Source organism: Rhincodon typus, chromosome 30 (assembly GCF_021869965.1).
Source record: "Rhincodon typus isolate 14 chromosome 30, sRhiTyp1.1, whole genome shotgun sequence".
NCBI classification, from domain to species: Eukaryota; Metazoa; Chordata; class Chondrichthyes; order Orectolobiformes; family Rhincodontidae; genus Rhincodon; species Rhincodon typus.
Genome location: NC_063361.1, coordinates 33,793,845 through 33,810,127, shown reverse-complemented (window position 1 = coordinate 33,810,127; position 16,283 = coordinate 33,793,845). Strand labels below are relative to the sequence as shown.

General features: G+C 40.6%; 1 protein-coding gene across 1 annotated transcript; it reads left to right on the top strand.

Annotated features, from left to right (window-relative positions):
- The first annotated feature begins 323 nt into the window (after positions 1 to 323).
- mrpl45 (mitochondrial ribosomal protein L45) lies at positions 324 to 14,787 on the top strand. The gene is made up of 8 exons (XM_020511980.2): positions 324 to 478; positions 2,801 to 3,002; positions 4,864 to 4,981; positions 7,001 to 7,099; positions 9,859 to 9,907; positions 10,041 to 10,190; positions 13,550 to 13,723; positions 14,590 to 14,787. The coding sequence occupies exons 1-8, from the start codon at positions 404 to 406 to the stop codon at positions 14,686 to 14,688; spliced, it is 966 nt and encodes a 321-aa protein (XP_020367569.1). The 5' UTR covers positions 324 to 403; the 3' UTR covers positions 14,689 to 14,787.
- Positions 14,788 to 16,283: the final 1,496 nt, after the last annotated feature.

Below are 16,283 nucleotides of genomic sequence, written 5' to 3'. Positions count from 1 at the left end.
AGGTGTAGAGCTGGATGAACACAGCAGGCCAAGCAGCATCAGAGGAGCAGGAAGGCTGACGTTTCGAGCCTAGACCCTTCTTCATGTCCCTCTCATAATTCTGCAATTTCTCTTCCCTTTTGTCTTGCAAACATATGTAAAGAGAAAGAAAAAGTTTGGAAATCAGAAACTAAAAAGAAAAGAATACTTGCAAGTTCACAGTATCTGAAAGAAAAGAAATGGATTATATTATAGATGTGTAATTTCATCAACAGGTTTCAACAAAAATGTTAATAAGCCTGTTTCAGATTCTAAAGCTGTTATCTCTCCCACTTCAACAACAAGCCACAATGCTACATTCCTCGGACAGAGGGTGCTCCAGGATCCGGTCCTCCTGAATCCCGTCAGGCTGTGGGGTGCCAAGATGGCGGCGTCCATGGGCAGGTTGCTGAAGGCAGTGGAGCAGCCCCTGGGCAGGGGTCTGAGCGCCAACCGGCAGGTAGGGCGGCCTCGCAAACACCCGGGTGTTGGGGTCGGCTAAAGGTGAAGCGAAAGCCCGCGGCCATCACCCTGGAGCTCGGTCAAAGGCCGGCAGTGGCTTGTCGGTCCGTAGGTCATTGGGAAGCAGCTCAGTGAACCCGCTGGCCCTTTGGTCTCTCCCGGCTGGGGTTTACGGTCTGTTTTGATAGCCCGCTTTTCAACTGCATCGACGAACCCGATCAATAAGATATAGGAGCAGAAGTAAACATTCAGCCCATCGAGCCTGCTCCGCCATTCAGTAAGATCATGTCTGATAATCGTCAATTTCACTTTCCTAACTTTTCCCCATCAATCCTGATTCCCTTACTGATTAAAAATTTGTCTCAGCTTTGAATATACTTAATGATAGAGCTCTCTTCAGTAAAGAATTCCACAGATTCACTACCCTCAGAGAAAAATAAATTCCTTCTCATTCCTATTTTAAATGGAAATTCCTTATTTTGAGATTATGGGCCCTGGTCCTCAACACTCTCGCATGGTTAAACAATCAGTCCTCATCTACCCTGTAAAGTCTGCTAAGAATCTTGCACGTTTCAATAAGGTTGCCTCTCAATCTTCTAAATATGCAATGAATACAGTCCCAACATATTCAACCTGTTCTCCTAAAACAGTCCTTCCTTCTTTGGGAGTAGCCTAGTGAACCTTTTCTGGACTGACTCCAATGCCAGTATATCTATCCTGAGATAAGGGGCCCAAAACAGTTCAGATTATTCCAGCTATAGTCTAACAAGCACGTTATATAGTTTTAGCACCACTTCCCTATTTTTGTACTCCATTGCCTTTGAAATAAAGGCTAAGATTCCATTTGCCTTCACCATTGCCCACTGAATTTATATGCTGACATTTTTATGATCCATGCATCAGCACTCCCAAATCTTCCTGTGCAATAGTATTTTGTCAGTCTTTCTCAATTTAAATAATATTCAGCTCATCTATTTTTCCTGCCAAAGTGCACAACCTCATATTTTTCTACATTATATTTCACTGGCCAAATTTTGCCCACTCGCTTAACCTGTTTATATTCCTCTGCAGGCTCTTTGTGTCATCCTCACCACTTGGCTTTCCAACTATTTTTGTGTCAATTGCATACTTGGCCATAGTACATTCACCTTCCTCATCCAAGTCATTAATATATTTTGTAAGTAATTGTGTGGATCCCAGCACAGTTCCTGTGTTACACTCCACTAGTTACAGGTTGCCATTTGAAAATGCCCCTCTCTCAACTCTCTATCATCTATCTGTTAATCCAATCCTCTATCCATGCTAATATACTATCTCTAATACCATGGACTCATTATTAGATTCCCTACATTATCATACACCTAAAGTACAAATATATTTCATCCACAGATTTCCCCGTTATCTGTCTTGCTTGTCACCACCTCAAAGAATTTTAATCACTTATTTGCCCTTCATGGAACCATGCTGACTCAGCTTGATCATATTTCTGAATGTTAATGAGGCAGGTTACCATGTGATTCTTAGTAAGAACATGGACTACAAAACATCATAAGAAAATCATATTTATCTGCTCTTTTGGACTCCTCATATCAGATTTCTCTCATTACTAAGACCAGAGCCTATTTTCATTTGTGCCATTAATATACTTTCATATCTGCAAGATACACTGCAGCAACTCACCAAAGCTCCTTTGACAGCACTTTCCAAGCCCCTGAGCATCTGGTAGAACATAAACAACAGAATGGAACACCACTTGCAAGTTCCCTCTAAGCTGCTCAGTATCCTGACTTGGAACTACATTGCCATCATTTTACAGGTACTGAGTTAGAGTCCTGGATTACATTCTCTGACAGCACTATGGGTGTCTCTGTAAGTCCAAGGACTGCAGCAATTCAAGAAGGCAACTCACAACCACCCTTCCAAGGCAATTTGTGATAGGCAGTAAAAACTACACTATCCAGTAATGCCGCCTCCTGTGAAAGAATTACAACAATGGGGAACTCAGCCCCTAAGCAAAGATTTGGAAGAGTTGATGGAGGGAACTGAAGGTGTCAGTAAAGATGCAGACTTTGAAGAAGCTGGAGGGGGAGGGGAAGCGTTAAGGAAGGGAATTCTGCAATGGAGGAATGTGATGATTAAAGACTCCCACTGTTTGTGATGAATAACAAAAATTGGATACATGTTAGACAGCAGGATATGAGTGGAAGAGGTTTAAGAAGTAGACTGCAGAGATTTGTAAACAGCATTTTATCTGAATCAATTAGTGAACTAATTGCAAGTTTAATGTTAAGTCACAAAAGAATATTTGTCTGCCTGACAGGTTTGCCAGGGCCTAGAAGCACTGCTGAGCCCTGTAAAGCTGTGTGCCTCTGCTGCCGTTATTACTGTGAGAACAAAGAAGAGACATTATGTTCCACCACGTAAACAGGATAGCACTGTTGATCAGGAGAAAGCAGCTCGGGCTGCAGGACTGGTGATTCGGCAGCAATACATGGAACGACCCATCAACATATCGTGTACAGGTACAGGAGATCAATGTCTAACAGCACAGAACATGGATTGCATGAACTTTAGAAGGAAACCAAATGGTGTAGGAAGAGCGTAGTGAATGATTCACATTCAGATCTGAGGAAGTTATTGATTCAGGCAAGAAATAGAGAAAACTGATGTATTTTCTATTTTCACTGTACAGTTGGCAACATTCATTTTGATGCAAAATCATTTTGTTTATCATGAGATTCATTTTAAGAGGAACCATTTATATCACTTTAACAGCGATTGATGCTGACGTGACAGTTTAGTTTTAAATCTCAGGTCTGTTACTTTTCAGTTGGAGGAAGTGAAGCAACTTTATCTCTATTTCTTTCCTGCTCCTTATCCCACATCCAGCAAACATTAACCCACACTATGGCACAGTCCCACCTGTACTTGATACTATCTATGACCTTCCATGTAAGTAGCCATTCTATATACATGGCCTTACACATTGTTTATTGAGAAATGGTATACTTATTGAGACAAACTCAGTAAACAGATTGGTAAATCCATTGGCCAATGACACACTGTAAGAGCATCAGGTACTTGGAATTTTGCAACATTAAAGGAGGCCATTTGACACATTGTACCTGTGCCGGCTCTTTGAAACTTTAATCCTGCTCGTCCACTCTTTCCCCATGGCCCTGTATTTGTTCCTTTTCCAAATACATGTCCAATTTTCTTCTACAGCTGATGTTGCAGTGTAGATATGCTAATATGCTACACTGAACTAAAACTCCTTCTTCAAGATTAATCGGAAAGGAAGAAACTCTTTAATTACACAATTGTATTAATCTTGATTATTAAAGAAATGGTGGTTTTTCCAACACCATAAGTATCTTTAGATCTGAAAGATAAAAGTGTTTTTAAAAATGCACCATTTTACATTCTTCTGAGCTTTTCATCCTGAATTTTCTGGCAGCAGTGTTCTGGAGAGCGACATTAAATTTCTGAAGACCCAGCACAATTGAGAGTTACAAACCGTTGTTTCTGTATAACTCTGCAGCAATCTAGGAGATGTCTGGTGCAGCCCCCTCACAAGTTGGCCCCTTTGATAAAAACAGCACTGCACATTCAATCTAACTGGTTGTGCTCAAGAAAAAAAAGTGAAGACATTTTTGTTTATTCTAAGACTTAAAGAGGGTGAAAGTACAGGCCTACAGTAGACCACAGTTACAGGGTGAAGGGGGAGAAATACTCAAACAGATTACCAATGCATTTTCTCCATCTAGTGATCAGTACAGGAAGTACACGTGTACAGGTTACTTTTCAAATTGAGGGTAGGATCTCCTTGATGAAATGGCACTTAGTATCCTGGTGGGTATGAAGAGGATGTCCACTGAGGTAAGGTGTACTACAGGTGACCAGGGTATAGTTCATGGCTTTCAGGAAAGAAATGGAGACTATTGATGTATTTCTGTTCTTACTGTACAATAGTTCTTACTGGAAATGTACATCTTTTTGATGCAAAAGCATTGTGTTTATCATGAGATTCATTTTAAAAGGATAAGGTTTATATCATTTTAACACAAGCTGCTGCCTAGTGTGACAGATGCTGACTCTGTGTCCTGCCTTTAAGAGGGGACTGTTTTTTGACTGGGGCTGAGATCACATCATGCAGGATACTTTACAGATAACACATAATTGGTGTGCACTGGTTTTCATCGCCTGAGGTGTTTGAAGAGACATTTTGCAGTGACATATTTGTTTTTGTCTCTCCCAGGAGATTACAGGACTGGAGTGAAGATAGTACCCTGGCTATTATGGTGTGGGGAGGCTTGAATTGCCAATGATGTCACCTTGTTATTCATTTTGGCTGTTAACTGCATTGTTATGTCTTTTCTGTAGCTGGAATATTTGATCCATATATCCCACCTGAAGGTGATGCTCGCATGTCCTCCCTAACAAAGGCAGGATTTAAACAACGTGCAGAGCAGATCAAGCAAAGTGCGGCCTCACAGCTTGCGTAAGTTACCATTGTGCAATCCGAGAACTGGTTCTCAAACCTTTTCAGGTCTTGTAATGCTTTTAAAATAACAGATACTTGCCAATAGAGATGAATGAAATAGATGTGCCCGCTTCTCACTGTAGAGTCTGTACATCCTTTGTATGATGTTTCTTACACTCTGCTCACTCTGAACCTGGCTCCAGACCACTGCTTACTTTTGACCATGAATTCACCCCGACCACAGTTCCGTGGGCAGTTGCTCACTTGTACGTCCTGCCACATTTGCTAACCATCTCATGCTATTTTAGTCTTTCAGGCCCCTGGCAATCATTGAAGCCCAACATGAGAATTGAGTATTGCGTATTGTACACTAGAGCTGGGGGAGGGGAGACCCCAGTCAGAGAGTGACCTGTAGGATTCCTGTTTGCTACATGCTGAAAGTTGCAGATTTGTTGATTTCCAGACTGGATGGGAATAAAACATAACTCCATCAATGGCACCTGCCTGTGAGTCAGAAGGTTGTGGAACATTTCCCAGTCCAGAGTCTTGAGCGTTTAATCCAGTCATGAGGGAGTACTGCACTGGCTGAGAGGCAGCACTGAGAGAGCCCCTCTCTGTCAATGTGCCACCTTTTGATTGTGAGGATAAACCAAGCACCCATCTGTGCTTAAGCTGCATGGGAAAGTTCTCAGAACCCTAGTTCAAACAGGAGCAGTGGCATTCTCCCTGAAATCCTGGTAAATATTTATTCGTCAATCCATATTGCTGGCCAGTTGTCACACTCCTGTTTGGGTGAATCTTGTTTCGTATAATTGACTGTGATGTGCTCTGCTGTTATGAATTCATAATTAATGCATGGCTTCCCACCTGAACAGGAGTGAACTGAAACAGTTGCATTGTACAGCATCTAGCAGCTTAGTTTTATCCCTAGAAGTGGGACATGAAAATGGGCCAAAGAGACCAAGATAAAATCTCTTCCTTGGCTGTTAATGTTCACCAGAAATAAGTTAAGGAAGATTGAATCCCCAGGGACCTGCCCCAGTTTCACAATTAATCAGTTAATTTCAGAAACTCAATGCGAGGTAGCTGAAGGTAAAAACCTGTATTGAATAAAGATCTTGCGCTGACATATCAAATTCAGTGTGAGTGGTGAGAGGAAGCCTGCTTTCACCTGAGCAATCATCGACCTGCTTTAATTAAATGCAAACTAAATGTTGATTGTACCCTCTGTGACTTTACTGATTGAGTTTGTGTTTACAAACATGAAAAGATGGAATTGTTTCACTGATTTAGAGTCATATTCATAGTCATAGAAATGAACAGGAGGGAAACGGATCCTTCAGTCTTACTCATCCATGCTGACCAGATATCCTAAATAAATCTAGTTCCATTTGCCAGCATTTGGCCCATATCCCTCTAAACCCTTCCTATTCATGTACCCATCCAGATGCCATTTAAATGCTGTAATTGTGCTAGCCTTATTGAAGATGCTGTATCAACCCACATTGCCATGTCTTGTTGAGCCAGAAAGACATACTCACTCTCTGTGTGCCCTCCTTTGCCACCACCAAAACCAAAGTTAGTACTGAGGAAGCTGCTCTCAGTCATGGTGATTCGATGATAGTGCTTCCGATTTTCCTCAATGTCCTCAGGTCAGGGAGGAGAGACTCCTGCCAACGTTCCTATCTACTGCGTGCAGCCTCCTGTTGGAAGTTGAGTGACTGCAGGAATGGCTTTAAATACGATGCTGCCCATAGTCAATTAGCCAAGTTGATCCTCATTGTCTGTACTTGTACTGTATTATAGGAAAAGTGCCCAGTTGAAGGAGATGCTGGAGGGTTATTGATGTCCATGAATTTCATGAGGTTAAAACATCATGAATAAAATGAGGCAGGATATGTCGATAGTGTAATGTGATTGAGCTGTGTTGGAGGGGATTGTTGGAACTTATCCTTTATTCCAGTTTAGCGTCTCTGTTCTTGGCCAATAAGGAAGCTAGTTCTCAGTAATGTTCACCAATAGCCTTTCTTTTAACAGAATCCGAAAGGTGAAAGAATATGATCAAGAATTCCGCTCAAAGGACTTTGCCTCAAAGGCCCAAGATATTTACATCGAGGCACACAACTGCCTTGTGAGGTGAGTAACATTTCCAGTGAACCTTTGCTCAAGTAAATGAGCATTTACAAACATTGACCTGTTTATTCTTGCTATGGTAGGTCAAGGGGTTTCACTAAATAATTCGACGAGTGACTATCTCTGACACCACTTCCTCCTGAGTGTGCTGTCAGACCAGTACATTACTACAGTTCTGGTCACTCAAGCATCCCTTGATTTTTGCCATTGCATCTTGCCCTTCAGATACATGTGCTTTTAAACTAAAAAATTTCTTCTTTAAACTTGCTTATCTCTCTTTGTCCTCCTTTAAGTTATTCCTTAAGACCTGCTTCTTTGGGTGATCTGCACTAAAAGATCCATTTTGGGGCTTGTGAATTCAAATGAATGGGAATGATGCTGCTGTGAGGGATTTTGGAGCACTTGTATACATTAAAGACAATATACTTGTTGATGCCCTGTGCAGCTGGGGAGAGAATCTGCAGGGTAGAAGAGAGGGAACAGAAACGTAAGAGCACTACTCTGTGTCTGTAACTGACCAACTGTATGGGCATCACGTTGGATAAAATGCTGAGTCATCTGAGCAGCCCTTCAACTCGGTGTTCTGAGATGGTGCTCCTTGGACAAAGTGGCCTTAATTTTTGGGGCAGAAGGGTCCTGACCCGAAACGTCAACTTTCCTGCTCCCCTGATGCTGCCTGGCCTGCTGTGTTCCTCCAGCTCCACACTTTGTTATCTCTCAATTTTTGGGACATTGTAACCTAAGTTACATGCTGTTGGCCATCTCCCGAGTCTGAAAATCAGGTTTTCTGGGCCAGGGTAGATTTGCTGCTGATGCTCCTGCGTTCATAGTTATGTGCCTCCAGACGTGAAACAGCTTGTGATATGTTCTTCCAAGTCTGTGCCAGACATGTGTTGAATAAATTCAGTGATCAATGATTCACAGTTTTACTGCTCTGATTCTAGGCCCAGCAGATGTCGATGTGCCTCCCATGACACAATTGGAAAGGTTTATGCCTCTGAGACAGAGACTGTAAGATTTGAGTGCAAAATGTTGACCATTACATTTCAGTGTGATGCTGAGGACGTACTGCATTATGAAATCTGTATTTCCAAGACAGCATTAAACTGAGGCCTCTCTCAGGTGAACAATTTCATGGCTATGCTGCAAGTAAAAGCAGGGCAGTGCACCTTATTGTCCTGGCTAGAATTTATCCACTCACCAATACCTCACCTGGTCTTTATATCATTGCACTGTGAAAATAGAAGGTAGCATTCTCTACACTTCCAAAGCTTTAAGTTTGTGTAAAGCATTTTGGGAAATTCGGAGGTTGTATAAATGCAAATTTTTAAAAATGATAAATGATGTTTATGACTGAATACAGGAAAATAAGTCTGCAATCTTTTATTGAATGTTACTTCTCCTGCTCTCACACTGACTAATGATTCAAATGGCTGATGTTTCCAAACTTCTCTTCCTACTGTTTGCTTTTTGTTTCATCTTGCCTTAGATTTAGAAAACTTTTGTAGTTTTATTTGAGTTCTGGTTTGTGGAATTTTTCCAACTGAATCTCGAATGTATTTTCTAATCACCAAAGTTATAACTTGGAATAGGTCAAAAGAGTATTTGCAGTTTTTTTCTCGAGCCGGGCTGGATGACCGCTGGTGCCAGTCCTTATGTGAGGGCTGACAATGAGTGCTAGCAGCTTATTAGATTGCATGAAGCAGCGTGATTTCATCCATTGACAATCGCACCATTGCAGTAAGATGTTACTGGATAGAGATCAGGGTAGTCATTGGTGCATTTATCCAAGAGCCCCACAGAATATCTAGCAGGTTTAGTTTAATAACTTCCTGTGTTTTAGTGTGGGATGGTTTTTCAGGCGTTTGCTTTACTGAAGCCTGGACTCTCGGCAAACATTGTAAATTTCTGTGCAGGTTACATTTACTAAAATTCCACCAGGAAGTAAGGACCTCAGCTATAGGAGACATTGGGGAAACTGAGATTGTTTCCCTTAGGGCAGAGAAGATTAAGGGAAGATTTTATAGATGTGTTGAAATTAATGAAGACTTTTTAACAAAACAATTAAGAAATTGATTCTTCAGACAGAGGGGCAAAAGAATGAGAATGGAGTTGAGAATTATTTTTAAATAGAGACTTAAAAAGACCGTAAAAAGGTAGTTATTTAGAGGTGAGTGGATAAATATTGGCCAGGACAACGATGTGCACTGCCCTGCTTTTACTTGAAGAGGAAATGGATGAAGAGCAGGGAAATGGACTCATTCAAAATGCCTTTCAAGAAGCCAGCAAAGGAGCAATGGGCTAAATAGCTGTGAGATTCATGATTCCAGCTTTATAATTTACTCAGGGATGTGGACATCACTGACTAGGCCCGTATTTATTGCCCATCTCTAATTAAGAGTCAGCCACGTTGTTGGGGTCTGCACTCACATATCAGCCAGACTGGGTAAGGATGGCAGTTTCCTTCCTTAAAGGACATTAGCCAGATGAATTTTTCGCGACAATTGGCAGTGGTTTCATGGTCATCATTAGACTCTTAATTCCAGACGTGAATTTAAACTCCACTATTTGCCATAGCAGGAGTTGAACACAGGTCCCCAGATTATTATCTGGGTCTCTGGGTTAACAGTTTGGCACATGGTCGTCATCTCCTCTTAATTCTCTTCCCTGCTGTGTTGAACTGTAACTGAAGGGAACTCGGTAGTTTGTTTCCCTGAGTAACTATAAACACAAAGTGATTATTCCAAAAACTTTGTTTACAGTTTTGACAAAGTATTACTTCACAAGTTGGTAACGGAGCGCTGTTACCCGGTAAGTACATTTCTCATTCCAACGATTTTATCCTTAAAATTTAATTTAAAAATATATTTGTTTTAATGCGATCTTGATTGACCCTCCCTCTCCACTGAGTAACTAATGCAAGTCTCGCTGCTGTTCCCATCAGGATATGGTGCGTGGCAACAGGTACAAGACCATTCGCTGGAGATTTCTGCAGTCGCTGGAAGCACCGAGGCTTGTGCATGTCCGATGCCCTGACATGGTCAGCAAAGGCAACCTATACGGTCAGGTTACTGTCAGATTTCACACTCAGCAGGTATCATCAGTCAGCCGTGTTCTGCATTGAATATAAGAGAGTCCAGTGAATGAGAAGATCATAAAATGTAGATAAGGAGAACCTGAGATTATTCTGCCTAGAAACTATGTTTAAAAGGTGATTTGACAGAGATGTTAGTTGGTGTTAATAAAAAGAAACTGTTTCCAACAGCTGAAATATTACAAAAGGATGACAGATTTCAAGACTAGGGGCACATTTTTGAGGTGAGAGGAGAAAGATTTAGGAAAGCCATGACGGGCAGTTCTTTTACACAGAGTGGCTCGTGTGTTTTTTTAATTCATTCACAGGATGAGGGCGTCACTGGCCAGGCAGCATTTATTGCCCATTCCCTGATTGCCCAGAGGACAGTTAAGAGTCAACCACATTGGTGTGGGTCTAGAGTCATATGTAGGCCAGACCAGGTAAGGATGGCAGGTTCCTTCCCTAAAGGACATTAGTGAACCAGATGGGTTTTTCCAACAATCAACAATGGATTCACAGTCATTGTTAGACTCTTAATTCCAGATATTTATTGAATTCAAATTCCACCATCTCCAGTAGCGGGATTCGAACCTGGGTCCCCAGAACATTATCTGGGTCACTGGATTAACAGTCCAGCAATAATATCACTAGGCCATCACCTTCCCCAAAGTGGTGGATGTGAGTATAGTTACAACATTTAAAAGACAGTTGGATAAGTACATGAATAAAAATATTTGGAGGGATATGGGCCAAGTGCAGGCAGGTGGGACTGGTTTAATTTGGAATTATGGTCGGCATGGACTGGTTGGACTGAAGTGTCTGTGTCCATGCTGAATGACTCTATGATGCTATAAGACGCAGATTTTAGGGTGATAAACAAATAGCAGAGATGACAAGAGGAATTTTTAAAATAAATCCATTGAGTGGTTAGAATTTGGAATGCACTGATACACTCTGGTTGCAAATTAAATGTTAGCTATCAAAAGAGTATGGGATTACTTGAAAGGGAAAAGCATTGCAGGGATATGGGCAAGAGCTGAATGTTCTTCGAAAGAACCAGAAAAGACTCAGTGGTTGGAATGGCCTCTTCCTGTGTTGTACTGTTCCGTGATTCTACAGGACTAGCAGCTGAATGACTGTTATGCAATAAGAGAAATCTCAGTCATCTGTCCAGACTTGCTTCTCAATGTTGATAGATTGATGGAACAGAAACAGGCCATTCAGCCCCATTGGTCCATGTTGGTATTTATGTTCGGCACAAGCCTGCTGCTTCCCTGCATCATCTCTACCTATCTTCGTATCCTTTGTTCCTCTCCCTTAACTGCTGTGTTGCTAATCACCTCAAACGTGCCATATATTATCAAGATCCACATTCCAACCACTTTCTGGTTAAATAAATTTTCTTGGTGTTTGTTATCAAAGTCATTGGTGACCACGTTATGTTAATGACTCTAAGTTTTAGGCTCATGATTCCATAAGTCCAGCACTTAAACGTAGCTTTACACACAAAAGCCTTGCATATTCCATGTACTGCTTATTAAGATTACAGACACATTCAAGTCAAGATTTCTCCTGTGATGCCATCAGTAGATTAGATAATTTGTTGGCACTCAGATGGAATCTTTGCTGTGACGAGTGGAATTTTCTACCTAGTTTCTCCTCCTTTTCACTCAATGTCAAAAAGGCTTGAAGACACCACATTTAAATGGAGGTCACCATGGAGACAAACTGTCTGCGTCATTGACCCAGACCCCCTTTGAACAGACCAAAGTCTGTTGACATACTGCAAGTAAAAAGAGCTTCTGCTTTTGATCAACAATAAATCCATTAAAATAAAGATGATTTGAACTAACATGTGAAGGAAAGATGTCAGATGCCAATTGTGGTTTAATGTTGTCACACCTAGCAACTATATATATTTACCTCCCACATCAAACGGACCCTGCCTTTGTGTTTCCAGATGGTTAAATATTATTTTGCTGACTTGAAAAATAATGCTTGCTAGGCAAAAATGTGCACAAATGTTACATATAATACATCTGATGTCTTACCATTTGCTCATCCTGCTGCAGTGAACAAGACAGGACAGCGCTGACTCTTCAGTCACGTTCTGTAAGAATCATGTTGCAACAAAGAATTAGAGAGCTGACCCCATTAGGGAGCTGAACCTGTGCTGGCTCTTTGAAAGTTAGACCCTTTCCCTAAATATTTCGGCATCTAAATGTATCCAGTTCTCTATTGCAAAGCAGTTTTGAATCTACCTTTTCAGGCAGTGTATTCCATATCATCATTACTAGCTGTGTGAAAAATGTCTCCTCACTTCCCTGCTTGTGTTCTGGTTCTTTGACCAGTTACTTGGAATCTGTGTCTTTTGGTTACTCACCTGCTTGCCACTTTATGCTTTTCAGATCAAATTTGCATAAAAGGAAAAAAATATAAAGTTGCTCTCTTTTGGAGAGGCATAAGTAGGAAAGTGTTGAAACACAAGACATTTTTGTTCTTGCTGAGGAACAGAATTTTTTTTCCTTTGGGAACTGCTTTGTCTCAGGTTCCCCAATGGAGAACTGAAATGGGTTCAGCCTGATTATTTGTTTCAGCAACTCCTCATGAATCATCTCCAAAGTTTGAATGCTGCACTGTTTGCTGCAATTGTAAAATGTTATTTGTCACAAACTATTTATAATGTGTATATTCAGTTTTTTACCTCAGTGTGTATTACAAATCCATTGGGTGTTGGTAATGACTTGATTTTAAATTAGAAGTATCTTCTAACTCCTCTACCCTTGTTTTCAAATCCCTCCCTATCTCTCTTCAGCTTGACAAATATCTAAATTATCTGCACTTGTATAATTTTAGACTCTTCAATATCACAATCCTAATCACTTCTGCACTGGTGGTCATGCCTTCAGTTGTCAAGGCCATACATTCTGAAATCACCCCCTCACCGAACCTCTGAACCTCCACATCTTCCTTCTCTCTTTAAGCTGCTCTTTTAACGGAATTTTTGGCCATCTATCTATCTCCTTAGGTAACTTGGTGTCAAGTTTTGCTTCATAGATTATGCACAGCTGTGAAACAACTGGGGATGTTTTGCAACATTACAAAACTTTCTAAATAATAGTCATTGTTGTAGCCATCTATATGTTCTATGTTTTGAAAATTTTTGAAACGGTTGTGTATCCCTTTAAAGGAAGGGAGATGTGACAACCATAATAGGTTTTAAGACATTATTTTCAACTTTTTCTTCTCTAGTTATTTTTGTTCTGTCCTTAAACTGCCTTCACACACTCATTACTGAATAATTTGAAAAGATCTGACATTGATAGGACATTAACTGTAGCAGCAGATAAACAATAAACTGCTATCTCTATCCTCAGACCTTGGCAATTTACGACCGTTTTGGTCGGCTAATGTATGGCAATGAAGATCTAGCGAAAGATGTTCTGGAGTATGTGGTGTTTGAGAGACATTTAGTTAATCCCTATGGCTTGTGGAGAATGCATGGGAAGATAATACCTGCGTGGGCCCCTCCCAAAGACCCTATCATTAAGGTAATTTGTGTGTTTTCAAGTTTTTCAATGGCCTGGTCTCTCTCCATTTGCTAACATAAAAGTTAGGATTGAGTGTATAACCATAAAACAAACTGTGTGCAACTCTGTCTAATTATTCCTTGCCCTCTAGCTCCACTTCACCTAATAGTTATTTATGCTTGACTCCTTCATGAGCTCTGTCTTAGGAAATCATTAGTCTATAATGGCCTCGGTGTTTAATTTCTGTGTTGCCTCTGTAAAGCCTACATGTATTATGCTGAGCTCTGAATAACCTAATTTCTATTGCATCTGCCTCGTTTGCTCCAGTACTTCTTTTGGAAGGGAGGGGATTACTGTTTTTTATGATTTTGAATAAAGCTTTTAATTTATTGAGTATCACGACAGGCAGAATGAAGTTTAATCCACTCCAATCATCATCATTGTCATCGGGGCAGTTCTGAAGCAACATCAATGATTCCAAATAGTGACAACAACTGTGATTAGAAAACATGCAGGTTTACCAGTAACAATAGAAGACAGTAGAATCGGAGTAAAACGGGTAAAAAAATCATTCTCAAACCAGCAAAACTGGTGCATTACTCAGCACCTAGAAAAGAAAAAGAAGTGCTCTCTGTTCAAACATGAGAATGTTTTGTCAAAATTCGAAGAGAGCAGTATCTGGAAATGCGACAAGGAGGAATTTCTTTTAAAAGCCTGGTCACATTCTCGTTAAATGTACCCCTGAGTGTCAATCTGTGTGGTGTTTGTGGCAGGACTTGATGAATCCTCCTTTCTAGTTGCATTCTCCCTTTCAGTTGCACAGTATTCTAGCAAAAACGACAAGCATTGTATTGAAATATTAAATTTGATTTCTCTTTAAACTCTAGACCATTATGATCCCTGGACCCAAACTCGAGCCATGGGAAGAGATTGAGGTGAAGAATATTGAAATCCCCAAACCTGAATCCGTACAATGGAGCAAGTGAGGAACAGCGCAGAGTGAGAGAGACTGAAAACTGTGTTTGAGCTGTGCTGCTTTCCCTTGGAGTTTTATGTTTCATTCAATACAGTGGACATGAGTTGAATTTTTATACACCACTTTGTCCTTTGTTCACCACTTAGTCTGCCAGGAAAACCAAATAATGCCAATCTCCCTCCCATAAGAGTCAATGTATGTCAGAACACATCAGTTTTCCTTCACTCCTAGAATTACTTCAACCTGGAATCAGTACCTGAATTCCCTTTTCTCAGTCTAATTTCAGAGTGAGCTTCTTTCATTTTTTATTATCCCAATCATTTATTTCTGAGCAGTTTCTCCAACCCAGTACATTTACAGCCACTGAAAGCTAGGTTTAACCTGAGATATACGCACAGGCTTTATTTTAAAACTGCAGTGAATACTATTTGAACCTGGTTAATATACGCAGAGCTGGAGAAATTTCGGTCTTATTCATCACTGATGCATTTAAGCATCTATAAGGAGAGTACAAAGAACATGGAATTTATCCTAAATAAAAACCGAAAGAACTGTGAAAGCTGTAAATCAGAACCAAAAACAGAAATTACTGGAAAAGCCTCAGCAGGTCTGGCAGCATTTGTGGAGAGAAATCAGAGTTAACGTTGACTCGATCCGAAACATTAATCTGATTTCTCCCTACAGATGCTGCCAGACCTGCTGAGCTTTTCCAGCAATTTCTGTTTTTGTTTCGAATTTATCTTGTAGTATTGATTCTGGATTGGTTTTCAATGCATCCCATGTAGAATAATTAATACTCAGGAATGAGTGCTGTAGCTTAATGGACCAAGTTTAAAGGCGGGGAATTTCAAGGTTTTCGGAGATGCCTTAAGTGGTCTAGGAAGTCAGGTGAACCTTGAGATCAGGTGCCAGTCTTGCAACTTATACCCTAGGAATGACTTCCAAATAGAAAGAAGGGTTCCAATTTGTAAATTATGGTGTGGAGCTCTGGTTTGGAGTTCAAGGTTTACTGTTTCTGTTTGATAATGAAAAATAAAATCTTAAGTATATGTATTGTGTGCATAAAGCACAAGATGTAATGCGTGTGAGTGTCAATGTAAGCTGTAAAGTGGAATGATGAGGCTTGGATTCAGCCTTCCATCTAAAGGTTCTCATGTGGTGTTTCCAACCTGTCAATCAGAGACTTTGTGCTTCCTCATGGGGAAGGCAGGTGTGTGTGCCAGTAGGCTGTTCAAATCTGCATGAGCACATGCGTGGAGAGCTTCCTTGCCAAGTGTTATGGGTACTGAACTGAAAGAAGGACGTGCATCTGCAAAGCATCTTGCGCCAAGCAAAGAAGTACTTTTTGAGGTGTGTTTACTGTTATAGAAATGCAGTTGCCAATTGTGCATATAGCAGTGTTATAATGAGCAGATAGTTTGTTTTGCTGATTGCATTAAAGCTTCTCCTGAAAGTATAAATTAAGAAAAATATTAGCTACCTTACACAGAGAGCTTCCAGTTTCACACTCCATCTTATTATCTAGTTCTTCTCATTCTCTCTCGCTGTTTGTCTACAGTGCGATGGCATATTTTTACAGCTGAGAGGACAGATGCAACCTCATTT